The following is a 12,987-nucleotide window of genomic DNA, read 5'->3' on the forward strand; positions in this document are numbered from 1 at the left end:
GCCTCGGGTAGACATAGTAGATCCTCCTCTCGGTGCTCCTCTAGATATTGGTGGCCGAATGAGCTCAACAATTGGCTGTGATGCACTGGGTGCAGGTACAAAATGACTTGGAGGTCTTTCCCCCATTTTGGCAGCATCAATGAACCTTTGGAAGCTTACCGAAGCAGTGACTTGATTATTTAGAACTCCTTCTAGCAGATCATTGTTGACATTGGTTTGTTGTAGAAAGGTTTTCATTTGCTGTTCTAATAACCGTAGCCTCGAATTAGTTTCCATGCCCTGCTTTCCCATTTCAAGAAACATCTTTAGAATTTCACCACGCAAGTCCTCTTTAACCGAATCAATTTCGGTTTTCAAATGTCCTTGACTTTGAAATAATTTTGCGGCACGTTCAAACATGGTTTTGTGATATGCATCAAGCTTGTTGTAACACCCCTGAGTCGGGGTGTTATGTCACACCTAGGTTTGAGAGCCTAGGTGCACACACTAAACTAACCAATACATAAAATTCATAATTTCAAAACACAAGCCAAGGCACTATGCCATCATCAGTATCAGTACTAACTAAGCTAAGGCAACAAGTATAACTAGCGCGCTCCTTAGCTACTGATCATCACCTGAAAAATATGTTGTAGCAACCGTCAGCGAATAATGCTGAGTAACCCACTCTCACACGTTAAGTATAATAAATATAAATATAGGAAATCATTTCAAAACTGGAATACATATATAATCATGAGCAACTCTAGCTTTAAAACCAGGATCCAGACTCGAGGCACCATCAATAAGGCAACATTTCGAAAATTAACATTATCATGTATCTAAATAAGATTTGAAAAATACGTAAATATATAACATGTGTATATGTCTTGTGTTGTGATTTTTTACGTTTTATGTTATAAAATTATGTACCTCATCATTTTGATTCATGGCCTATAATGCTATGTAAATCTTGGTTCATGATATAAATTTCCCATTTGACAAGTGTATACTCGTCTAAACATATTACCGCACGTTTGGTTCACGGAATGAATTTTGAGGTAATAGGAATGTTATTCCATAAGGAATGGAAGAGGCAAGGAATAGAATAAGAATTGTATTCTATTGTTTGGTTCGCGGAAGGAATAGACTTTAGGAATTATATTACAGTGTTTGGTTGATTTAAGGAATAGAAATGAAATATGTTTTAAAAGACTTAAATGCCCTTATAAAAATATGTGATGGTGGCGGTGGTGGTGGCGGTGGTGGTGGCGATGGTGGTGGCGATGGTGGTGGTACGTGGTGGCAGTGGCTGTGATGGTGGTGGTGGAGGTGGCGGTGGTGGTAGTGGTGGTGGTGGCGGTGGCAGTGGTGGGGGCGGCGGCGACGGTTGTGGCGATGGTGGTGGTGGTGGTGGCGGCGGCAGCGGCGGTGATGGTGGTGGTGGCGGCGGCGGTGATGGTGGTGGTGGTGGTAGCGGCGGTGGCGGTGATGGTGGTGGTGGCGGCGGCGATGGTGGTGGTGGCGGCGACTACGGTGGTGAAATAAGATTAATTTATATATAGGATAAAAAAATTAGGTTATAGAAAGGGGTAAAAAAGGAAATAGATTCTAAAATCTACTCCTGAGCGTTCAGTAATAGGCTAATACCAGGGGGGCCCTAGTAATAGCTATTACCTTATTTGAGGTAATAGGCTATTACCAGGAATATTATTCCTGGTAATAGAAATGGTTACCAAACAACGGAATAGGCCTATTACTGGGAATGCTATGCCATTCCCGACCTATTCCGTGAACCAAACGGGCCATTAAAGTTTATGTACCAAACCATTTATTATTTGGTATTCTTTAATTTAAATAAATTGTAGAAAAGTTCATCCATTCACATTTCATGACTCATCACTAATAATTAATAAATATTAAGAATTATAACAAAGTATACCGTATTCTATAGCATTTGAAACAAATATTTCGCTTTCTTTATTATATTTAATATTGCTTGTTTTTTATTCTATTACAGTAGTTTTTTCTGGAGTTCTTTTTTTAATAATGGGATAGACCAAAATTTGAGGCTGAATGGAATTATAATATACGGAGTATAAAAAAATATTGGCTCCGTTTGGTTAAAAATTAGTCTATAGGTCAATTTTGACTTATTTGACTACTATTAATTGTTTGATTTAGTTAAAATATCAATATAAGTGTTTGGTTAATTAGTTTTTCGCAACTCCAAAATGCTAAAATTCAAAAAGCTACTCCAAGCAACTTTTTCAATTAATTTTTTTCAGATAAGAAATTATATCAAACAACTATCAGCTAACAGCTAATTTACCAAACACTTTTCTACAACAGTTAATGTTACGTTATCAACTACTTATACCCTCTGATCTAATTAACACAATCAGCTAACAACTATCAGCTAACAACCATTTACCAAACAGGACCATTATTGCATCATTGCATGTCTTCAATTCCTTATTTAGGCGTTCTTAATTTATTATCAAGCGACCACCAGGAACCTACGGTTTCAGAGCTGTAAAATTGGAAATGTAAACCTTTTCTGCTCTTTTTTGAGCATTAGCATCAAAGTGGTTTTTGAAGACACGGTTTAGTGTTTAAAGAAGATACAAGTACGAGCTTGGAAATGTGGTCATTTTTTCACTTTTAGTGGAAGAGGCCGTTTTTTACGTGAGTGGTGATGAGTGCATGAGGTTTTTTTTTGTTTTTTTTTTTTTAAAGGAACATGAGGTATTTTTTAGACAGTATAAATAACTAACCACTCAATGCTTGAATAAGTTATTCATTACAGAAAGTAAATTCTCTCGTCTATATGGCTACTACAAAATAATAGAGAGATAAATCGTGGTGATTCAATGATGTAACTCCACAGTGCATGCAGTTGGCTCGATCCTGTATCCTTACCCGCAATCTACCACCCACGAACTAACTGAGCTGCGAGTACGGACTATATGTTCTAGTCTATAATAATGGGTGGCTGGTGTTATGAAAAACTGGAGCAACGTCGAAGAACAGCTGGGAATTTTAATGCAGATTTTGTACGAAAGGTGGAGAAAAGGATTAGGTGTCGTGTCTCTGTAACACTATCTTAAAAGCATTTTTTTCCCAGTGACAATGCAGTCAGAGATTTTTGGGCACGCTTTCGACAACACAGACTAACCAAGCTCAGCTTACACCAACTAAAGTGCAAACGAGCCTTACTATAATGCTCAGACTGAGGAAGTATGAGAAGCAGAAGAAAGGAAACTCGGTATATTTGCAATGCATTTTGGGCAAGGAAAGAACGACTATTTATAGTATTGTGCTCAATGTCCTTTATTTAGGCCACAAAAATAGTGGAAAGTGAATCTTGAATACACCCAAGAACGACTATTTATAGTATTGTGCTCAATGTCCTTTATTTAGGCCACAAAAATAGTGGAAAGTGAATCTTGAATACACCCACGACCATGCGACGAATAAAATGTTGTCTTACCACACCTCACATACGTGCGAACCAAGCTGAGCGGGTAGGCGTGGCGGTGGCGCAAGTGTGGTTATCCTTCCTTTCATGTCCATCCATAAGGCTTCAAAGGACTTGTAAAGATTGTTTATTACAAAGGGGGGATAAGGCAAGTTGTGAAACTAATATGGGACAATAAGCATCCCAAAAAGGCCTTCTTTTTGAATGATTTTCCTATAATCCCTCACACATTTGAAGAGAAGTGTTGGAATGAACAATGTCTAATACACAAGAGTTGATCTTAATGTCAGTGATTGAGATCTTGAACTGACACGTATTGACATTGAGTAATTTTCTTCCCGAGAGTGATATGCATCTTGAACTCATCGGTTAAATAATTTTTGAACTCTGATGCACGCATCAACTCTAACAGTTGCAGGTTCTACAAATGTCAAACTCTTTGACTTTTCATGAATCTCTATCAAGTCTATCTCAATATAGACTTTCAACTCCATCAAGTATATCTCAATATAGACTTTAACTCTGTCAAATCTATCTCAAAGGATCCAGAGTAAGTAATTACCATTTATTTTCACAAATTTGGTGCAAGTCCTTTCATGATCACTAGTGTTAACCGCATTTCCCTTGATATTTCAAAGATGGATTTAGTAGTGCAAGTCTTTTCATGATCACTAGTGTTAACCGCAGAGTAAGTAATTGCCATTTATTTTCACAAATTTGGTGCAAGTCTTTTCATGATCACTAGTGTTAACTGCATCTCCCTTGATATTTCAAAGATGGATTTGGTGCAAGTCTTTTCATGATCACTAGTGTTAACCGCATCTCCCTTGATATTTCAAAGATGGTTTTTTGGATTTTTCGAAATTTGATTTGCACCCATTGTGCCTGAGAAAGAGCCTTTGTTGTGGATTTTTCTTGTAGTGTCATTTTGGAATTTGATTTGCACCTATTTTGCTCGAGAAAGAGCTTCTATGTTTCACAATTCAAACTTCTTTAAAAAGAAATTTGTATTTATATTAGTGCAAACTCACTTCCGATTCTAATGTGGGGCAAAGGCTTCTTTTAAGCCTTTTAACTTCATTTTCCACCTCAAAAAGTCTACTTTGATAATTAATTTCCCATATATTCACCCATTATCCGTTTTGAGCGTACAATATATCAATTTTTCTGTCTCACTTTGAAGAATCTGAATCCACGTACTTTGACCCGACTCAAATTAAAAGTGAACCCCACTAATATTTGTACTACGAAATAATACTTAAAATGTCATTTTGTGCTATTTTTTCGAACAAACTTTTCACAAATACATTTCAGCGAAAAATATAACACCAATTGAAGCTGAAGGCTAAAAATTTAAATGAGCTAAAATAATTCTAATAACAATTTTTTAAAAGTTCTCAAATAGAGACAAATCAGGCTTAATTTGTTGTGTTTAGGACCCACCAAAAGGGTTGGTAGAATCCCCAACTGAAACGGCGGCCAAGGCAGATAAACCCTTTTAACAAACTTGATAGCAATTCCGATCCGACGACTAATAACTTATGTTTTCACTAGCGAAACTAATGTGCCTACATTTACGACACTTCATAATACTTTTGATCTAAAATATGTATCAGAATTCAGACAATATAATGTGCCTAATTGTCATTAATTAGTTAGTTAGTAACACTTAAAGCGACAGACCAAATGAGTTTAAAAAAACACTTAGATAGGTCATCAACGCCAAGCACTTTGTGTTTAGATGACACCCGAGTTAGACTTTCATATGAGAGGTTGTGAGTTTAATTTGAGCCTCAGTAAAGGCATTATTGACTCTCTCGAGTCAGTAGCATTCAAAAAAAAAAAAAAAAAAAAATGGGTCACCAACTTTGCCTATAAATATAATGCAACACACTTTGCATTTCATCATCCAAATAAATTTTGTCCCACCAACTCAATGGAGTCTTTGAATACAATCCCATTGTTAAGCTCTCAAGTAAGATCAATTCCATGCAATTCTTTCTTCTACTTTTCTTCATTTCTAGCTATTTCTGTTATATATATCCAATTTTTTTTTTTAATCTAAAACAACTTTAAAATATTATATTGTATAATGCTTTACGTCATTGAATTGGTGCTACAGTTTGAAGTAGATAATATCTTTTTTTACTTTCTTTCTTTCTTTCTTTCTTCATTTCTTCTCCGTCCTCTACAATTAAAACTTTACTGATTAACTAACCATTTTCCTAAAAGTTCTATCAAATGCTAACATATAATGATCTAGTGTATGGTAAGTTGGTAACACACCACAGAAGTATTTGGCAAAATTTTTAGCCAATTAAGTTGTATTTGTGTAAATATTAGTGTATATGCAATTGAGAACCTGGAGTGTGGTTGAGTGAAAGCAACTCATTCATCCTAACCAAATGTCAAGAGTTTATTAATCATTGGCTTTGTATATGAAGCAGTCTTAAATCTCCAGGCCAGAGAGATTAGTTACTGTACTCGACGGTGGAAACCATGGGTGCACTCATAAAAAAAATAAAAAATAAAAAAAAAAGTGTATATGTATGCAATTTAGCGAATTGAACATCGTATATATATGGTTCATGAAATGTGATTACTCCTAACAATAAACAAATTGGGTAAAATGCCCATAAGTGGGAGTATTTTAAAATTTTCAAAATATGGACAAAAGTTAAATATGCATTTTATCTTACCTTCCCTATTGGAGTGAGAACATTTGATTCTCCCTAAGCTAGTTAATAATAATAATAATCCTGGTTGGTGTTGCAGAAATTGAAGACACTTTGGTTTGTGGCAATTGTTATAGGAGTGATAGGAGTAGCTGAGGGTAAGAATGAAAGAAATTGGTATGAGTCCCAATATAGTGGGAGGGAGTACTCAGCTATAAGCAACAGGGCACACAGTGCATCCATAAAAGATTTTGGAGGGGTAGGGGATGGGAAGACACTAAACACAAAGGCATTTCGGGAAGCAATGAATAATCTGAGCAAGTATAGTGCACATGGTGGAGCTAAGCTCATTGTCCCTGCTGGGAAATGGTTGACTGGAAGCTTCAATCTCACAAGTCACTTCACTCTCTTTCTTCACAAAGATGCAGTCCTCCTGGCTTCTCAGGACGTAAACACTTGGCAAGTGATTCCGCCCTTGCCATCTTATGGTAATGGAAAGGACACTTCTCTTCGAAGATACATCAGTTTCATTTTTGGATCAAACCTTGTAGATGTTGTTATTACAGGCAAGTTTCCATACTCATGTAAATCCCAGTCTTGTCATCCTAGCATGTAAAGAATCACAAAGTACGTAGTAAACCAGTTTAGGTTGCTCATAGTTGACCAGCCGGCTCAAACTAATGAAGCCAATAAGCCAATACTGATATCTGAGCAGTCATTACCTGTGTACTGAGTAAACTCCGCCTTGTAACCCTAACAGTCAAAAGATCACAAAGAGGTAAATTAGCTTAGGTATAGTAGTCTAGGTTGCTCATAGCTGACAGCCCAGCTCAAACTAATGAGGCCAATAAGCCAATACTTATATCTAAGCAGTCATTACCTGTGTGCTGAGTAAACTCTGCCTTGTGACCCTAACAGTCAAAAGATCACAAAAAGGTAAATCAGCTTAGGTAGTCTAGGTTGCTCATACCTGACCGGCCGGCTCAAACTAATGAGGCCAATAAGCCAATATTGATATCAGAGCAGTCATTACCTAAAGATATGTACTGGGTAAACTCCGTCTTGTGACCCTAGTAGCCAAAAGACCACAAGGAGGTAAATCAGCTTAGGTTGTTCATAGTTGATCGGCTCAAACCAATAAAGTTAATACCCGTTCTCGTTGAGAGTCGCACTTTTAACCTTGTAATTACCAAATCAATGGTTGGACTAACTTAGTTGAGGTTGCCTCCGGTTGGTCTCTATTTGATTGTAGAATAACTTAATGGATGGGTACTTCAATTTTTGCATGTTGTTTATAATTCAGGTAACAATGGCACCATTGATGGTCAAGGTGCATTTTGGTGGCAGCAGTTTCGCAGTAAAAAGCTAAAGATCATAAGGCCTAACCTGATTGAGATCATGCATACTGATAACCTTCAAATCTCCAATTTAACCCTTCTCAATTCACCAAATTGGAATGTCCATCCTGTATACAGCAGGTAATTTTATTTTTTATTTTTTTACTCTTCCTATCTCCTGCATTGGCCTTCAGTAAATAATAGTTATGTATTATGTTTTTTATACTTCAGTAATATCATTATACAAGGCCTCACAATCTTAGCTCCAGTCAAGTCAGCAAATACTGATGGAATCAACCCAGGTTTGATCCTAGATTCTTATTTAATTAATTAAATTAAATGATCCAATTATAGTGACTAGCCACCAATTAATGGACTTATCCTTTTATCGTTCTCCGTCCAACAATTTTCCTTCCAGCACTTACCACCAATTGATGAACTCAAACTCGTGACTTGACTCTGATACCACTTGTTAGATCAAACGCAATTTTATTTTCTCTCCAAAAATTTCCTAACTACCAATTGTTGAAGTTGACTCTTCCCCAACCCCGTCCAACAATCCCCTGACCACCAATGGATGGATTTGGCCGTTTATTGTACCGTACAATCGCGGAACAAAATATCCCCAGCTCTTTTAATTTGAATTTTGGTATTATTGTTCAGATTCTTGCACAAAAGTAAGAATTGAGGACAACTACATAGTGTCGGGAGATGATTGTGTGGCAATTAAAAGCGGTATTGATGAATACGGTATAAAGTACGGTATGCCCACCAAACAGTTGATCATCAGACGCCTCACCTGCATCTCTCCCACCAGCGGCGCAATAGCAATGGGAAGTGAAATGTCCGGTGGGATTGAAGACGTCAGGGCCTCCGACATCACCGCCCTCGACACGGAGTCAGGGGTGAGGATCAAGACCGCCCTCGGCCGCGGCGGCTACGTCAAGAATATATACGTCAAGGGATTGAGAGCGCACACCATGAAATTGTTGTTTCAGATGACTGGGAAGTACGGCTCCCACGCCGACAAAAATTTCGACCCGAAAGCGATTCCGGTGGTGGCGGGGATCAACTTCCGGGATGTGGTGGCGGATAATGTGACGACGGCGGGCACGATGGAGGGAATCCCCGGCCACCCCTTCACCGGAATCTGCATGGCTAACGTCACCATAGGGATGGCAAAGAACGGCAAGAAGCAGCCGCCGTGGGTTTGTGCTAATATTCAAGGAGTGGCCAGTGGGGTGGTTCCCCCGCCATGCAATTTGTTGCATAGTCAGGGCCCAGTGAAGCCTGGAATGTGCGATTTGCCTGCCAAAAATGGATGAGAATTCATATGCTTTGCGGGGCTATTAATATAATATAATAATATTATGTCTTTTCATTAGTTATTCCATTGAGTCTTAATAAAATGAACAAGTCATTTATTTCGCTGATTATTTCTGATAAGAATAACCATTAAAATTTTATTATTTTGTTCTTCACTGGGAATTTGTTTAATCGTAAATGAAAAACCTAACAACTTTGACCAATACCTTTTAGGTGCATAAATTCAAAAACTAATCGATTTACGAAATTTCCCAACAAATCAGATAAGTTGATTCAATTCAGATTAATTTATGAATTTCAAATTTCTTTGTACAGCTCTAAATGTTTTCATAAGTGATAATAATATAATATAGAAATCATGTTACATATATCTATGTTAGGTGGCCGATGTTTACTTGGTATAATTGACTCAGCAAACTTGGACAAAAGAGTGGACCATGTGAAGATTAAACTTGTAGCTTTAATTTTACGGGGTATTCCACCTTCATATAGTTCAAAAAAAAAAATCACAGTTACTAATTAATAATATGTATTAAATTTTGTCTTGTGATCACTGTAAGCAGTTTTACCAGTTCATGCATGTAAATATGACACTTGCACTTCCAAACGGCGAATTACAACTCATCACAACTGTTCACATATACAATAGTAATATTCAGTACTAGGTACTATATTTACTTGGATACTAGGTAGTATATCTTTAGAAAAATTCTACAATACTGAAAAAACATCGCTACTTACTATTATAAATAAAAAGCCCTTTCATCATTATAATAATAGGTAGCGATGCATTTTCAGCATTGTAAAATTTTTCATATATATCTTAATATCAAACTGAACTGAACAACAGAAAACCTGACATCTACAAAACTAGTTTTCACCTCACAATTTGTCCCTTCAAATTGCTACCGGCCAGCATTTGGTTAGTGATTTTACTACCAATTCTAAGGTTAGAAAGCAAAGCGTTGCGTCCCGATAGGAGAATTTGGAAGAATGCATCGACCTCCTTCGATAACAGATCGAGTCCTTGTGAAAGTTCGTCTGCCTTCTTCGACAAATCTGATCTTGCTTCTTGCAGCGCTCCGAGTTCGATAGGGAGTACCCCATCCTTAACCATGGGGTACAACTTCTCCACACTTATATCGACGTCTTCTAGCTCCTTCAGGGTTTTGACCCCTCCATGGGAATACTTGTCCTTGATCTCCTTGTTGATAAAAGCCTGAAGATCAAGAAACGCTTTTGCCCAGATGCAATCCTCGGGGATCTCTAAATCCTTCAGCTTCTTCACAGAGCCTGAGAAAGCAACGACAAATATACTGCAGAGGGAAACGGTTACTGCCCGAACTCCATACATAGCCCGCATCAGCACTTTCCCTTTTGCGGAGTTCTTTATCTTAGGTAAGTTCAAACTCTCGGTGAGGCTATCCAGAATCCCGAAGCACTTCTCCAGTCTTGGGTTGTTTGCATTAAGATGCTGCTTCCATCCATCCAACGACGAGCGTGCTCCAACAAACTTGTTCGCCCCGCCATCCACGTTGTGCAACGCACAGCGAATAAAAAGATTGCCCTGGTTGAGCCTCGAGATCTCGGAGCTGAGAGCGGTACAAACATCCAGCAACCTCACACTGTTGTCTAAGTACACATCAATCCACTTCTCATCCCAATCACTTACGGGAAGTTCAAGTGCAGAAAGAAGCGCTTTGATGTCGGAATGAATAACGGAAAGTGCAGCAATGGCACGTTGCATCCACGATAAGCTGAGCACATCTTCCCCATCCACAGGCCCCAGACTCTTGAGTTTCTCTGCCACCGACTCCTCGAAAGTATTCAATAGAGAAAGAAGCCTTGAAGACAGGTGTGAGCCCTTAGGAAATATCTTCCGGAAGGGGTTTCTTGGAGAACTCATTTTTAATATACAGAAACTACATAGAAATTAGAAACAAAACATAAGAGAACAGAATAATACAGAGTATAGGCATAGGCATGGTAACCAACAATTGAAGAACACAAATATTTACCCCACACAAGTTTCTGCAGCAGCTTAAAATCAAATTCTAAATATCAAATTATAGCATACAACTATGTCTACTTGCAGCCCTATTTTTTTTCGTAAAAATTACATTTTCTTATAATCCAGAAAAGCTAAACTGTGTTACAAAAAACAATACATATATATCAATTATCAGCAAATTTGAAACTTTGAGCCTATAAAGATACAGATTCAATATCAGCTCCTTATCAACTACTAGTTCCCAAAATCCCAAGTAATTGATTTTCTCACATATCAAATTAGTTGGAAGTTCTCTTAAATGTCCAGAAAATATTGCAATTAGAAGCCAATTATGACCATCAACCCCAAGATCTAACATATGTCATCAAATTTCAACAACTACACCGCATCGGATTATTATAATTACTGGTATTCTTAATATTCAGAAAAGAGGAAAAGATAATAAATAAATTTGACGAAAATCAACAAAAAAACGATAAGCAAATTCAAACATCAACTATCCAATAAAACAAACGATAATCAAATCAAGATACTTACAGATTCAAAAAAGCTTTAAATCCGAAGCCGATTCAGAGATTGAACGCCACAGATTTTAAGCAGATCAACTAAAACATCAAGGTCAACCCGTAAGCTATACGCACAGAGATGTATATATATATATATATATATATATATATATATATATATATATGTATATTAAAAACGCAAGAAGCCGTACCTGACCGAGTACCGAGTAGATAGAGAAAAGGAGGAATCTTCTTGGAATTTCACCCGCAGACGCGTTTGATGAACGAGTGGTTCGTTTATTAGCTCTTGGAGACACGATAACCGTCGGATTAATGCTTAAAACGTGGCGAGATATGGCATGCTGATGAAGCTTGTAGAAGATCGTACTATGCCTTGTTGGAGTGAGACCATTTTTGGCCGTTAGATTCTTTTACGATTTCTGGTCGACGATGTTCTAGACATGCTTCGAATTTCGGAGTTTCTGAATTCTGAAACTAAAACGCGCACTTTTTTAAAAAAAAAAAAATTAGGGTGTGTTTTGTTAATCGAAATCGAAATTGGAATACGAATCAAATATTTGGTAATGGTAATACATTTCGATGAAAGTATTTTGCATGTTTAGTAGTAGGGTGAAATTGGAATTATTATTAATATTATATATATTTAAATAATAAAATTAAACATAAGATTATAAACCATTCTAATATTTAAAATTTGATAATAAAATTAGTTTAAAAGTATGACTCAATTAACTGAATAATATATGACTCATTTGTCTGTAATTATCTTGAAAAAATCGATATGTAATATGATTTATGTAGTTATATTATTAGTAAAATAAATATGCAAAACAAGAAAAAATAATTTAATTGTAATTATTATACAAATAAATTCAACGACCCATGTTTAATTTAATTACGATAATAATTATTGAAGATTCCATGTACCCCATCCACGTGCGTGGGGATGTGCGTGGATTGGACATAGAAAAGTCCACGCACCCACCCCACGTGCGTTGTCACAGAAAAATTCACGCACTCCACCCATGTGCGTGGGGCTATGCGTGAATTAGGGCAAATGGATACCGCAAAAAATTTACCTCAAACCGCTTTCATTGCACTCCAAACTCCCTCCCAACTTCTAACAACACTTGTGAGTGACCAAGTTACAACCAAACATCATGTGTACACCATCCAAACACCAAACCTCAGCTTTAATTCTTCTAATTCATCAAATCAAGGTAAAAAATTCCTTGTTCTTTCAATTTGGACATCTTTGTTTCAATAATAGGGTGATAAACTTGTGCATAATTGTGTTACATTTGATGATGAGAACCCTTGTATTTGAGTTTATTGAATTGCTTGGTATATGTGAATTGAATTCTTCTTGCTTGTTGATATTAGGTGTTTGGTTTTGTTCATAAATGGCTAGTGCCTACTTGTTGATTCATACATTGATGAGAGTAGCCATGACATTGTGATATTGTTGATAATCATTGATCAATCTTTTGTCAATACATGTGAACAATTCTTTTGATGGTGAGCATTTCATTAAATTGGTTGATCTTGGCTGTTTAGTGACTTGCCCTTGATTCTTTATGATTTGTACCCTTGTTTTCCATCTCGATCATATGTTGTTTCTTGTGTTTCCATGTTCAAACACGTCGGGCTA

At 37.0% G+C, this 12,987-nt stretch overlaps 2 protein-coding genes across 3 annotated transcripts; one reads left to right on the forward strand and one right to left on the reverse strand.

Annotated features, from left to right (window-relative positions):
• The first annotated feature begins 5,370 nt into the window (after window positions 1-5,370).
• On the forward strand, window positions 5,371-8,908 carry LOC109171610 (probable polygalacturonase). The gene is made up of 5 exons (XM_019320657.1): window positions 5,371-5,435; window positions 6,236-6,701; window positions 7,439-7,613; window positions 7,704-7,774; window positions 8,136-8,908. The coding sequence occupies exons 1-5, from the start codon at window positions 5,397-5,399 to the stop codon at window positions 8,795-8,797; spliced, it is 1,413 nt and encodes a 470-aa protein (XP_019176202.1). The 5' UTR covers window positions 5,371-5,396; the 3' UTR covers window positions 8,798-8,908.
• A 207-nt stretch (window positions 8,909-9,115) lies between these two features.
• On the reverse strand, window positions 9,116-11,644 carry LOC109171611 (protein BPS1, chloroplastic-like). 2 transcript variants are annotated; one of them, XM_019320659.1, is made up of 3 exons: window positions 11,347-11,459; window positions 9,805-10,720; window positions 9,116-9,214 (listed from the first exon to the last, which is right to left on the reverse strand). In XM_019320659.1, the coding sequence occupies exons 2-3, from the start codon at window positions 10,702-10,704 to the stop codon at window positions 9,170-9,172; spliced, it is 945 nt and encodes a 314-aa protein (XP_019176204.1). In that variant the 5' UTR covers window positions 10,705-10,720; window positions 11,347-11,459; the 3' UTR covers window positions 9,116-9,169. The 2 variants fall into 2 exon arrangements, with proteins under 2 accessions (XP_019176204.1, XP_019176203.1); XM_019320658.1 differs by lacking the exon at window positions 9,116-9,214 and adding an exon at window positions 11,528-11,644 and having other exon boundaries at window positions 9,375-10,720; window positions 11,347-11,414.
• Between the last annotated feature and the right edge of the window lie 1,343 nt (window positions 11,645-12,987).

Source organism: Ipomoea nil, unplaced genomic scaffold (genome assembly GCF_001879475.1).
Source record: "Ipomoea nil cultivar Tokyo-kokei standard unplaced genomic scaffold, Asagao_1.1 scaffold0322, whole genome shotgun sequence".
NCBI classification, from domain to species: Eukaryota; Viridiplantae; Streptophyta; class Magnoliopsida; order Solanales; family Convolvulaceae; genus Ipomoea; species Ipomoea nil.

Excerpts from the sequence above, each read along its gene's own strand:
- LOC109171610 (XM_019320657.1), top strand. The coding sequence starts at position 5,397 with ATGGAGTCTTTGAATACAATCCCATTGTTAAGCTCTCAA. Across the intron at positions 7,614-7,703 it reads GTCCATCCTGTATACAGCAG|TAATATCATTATACAAGGCC; the intron begins GTAATTTTATTT and ends TTTATACTTCAG. Across the intron at positions 7,775-8,135 it reads TACTGATGGAATCAACCCAG|ATTCTTGCACAAAAGTAAGA; the intron begins GTTTGATCCTAG and ends ATTATTGTTCAG.
- LOC109171611 (XM_019320658.1), bottom strand. The coding sequence starts at position 10,704 with ATGAGTTCTCCAAGAAACCCCTTCCGGAAGATATTTCCTAAGGGCTCA.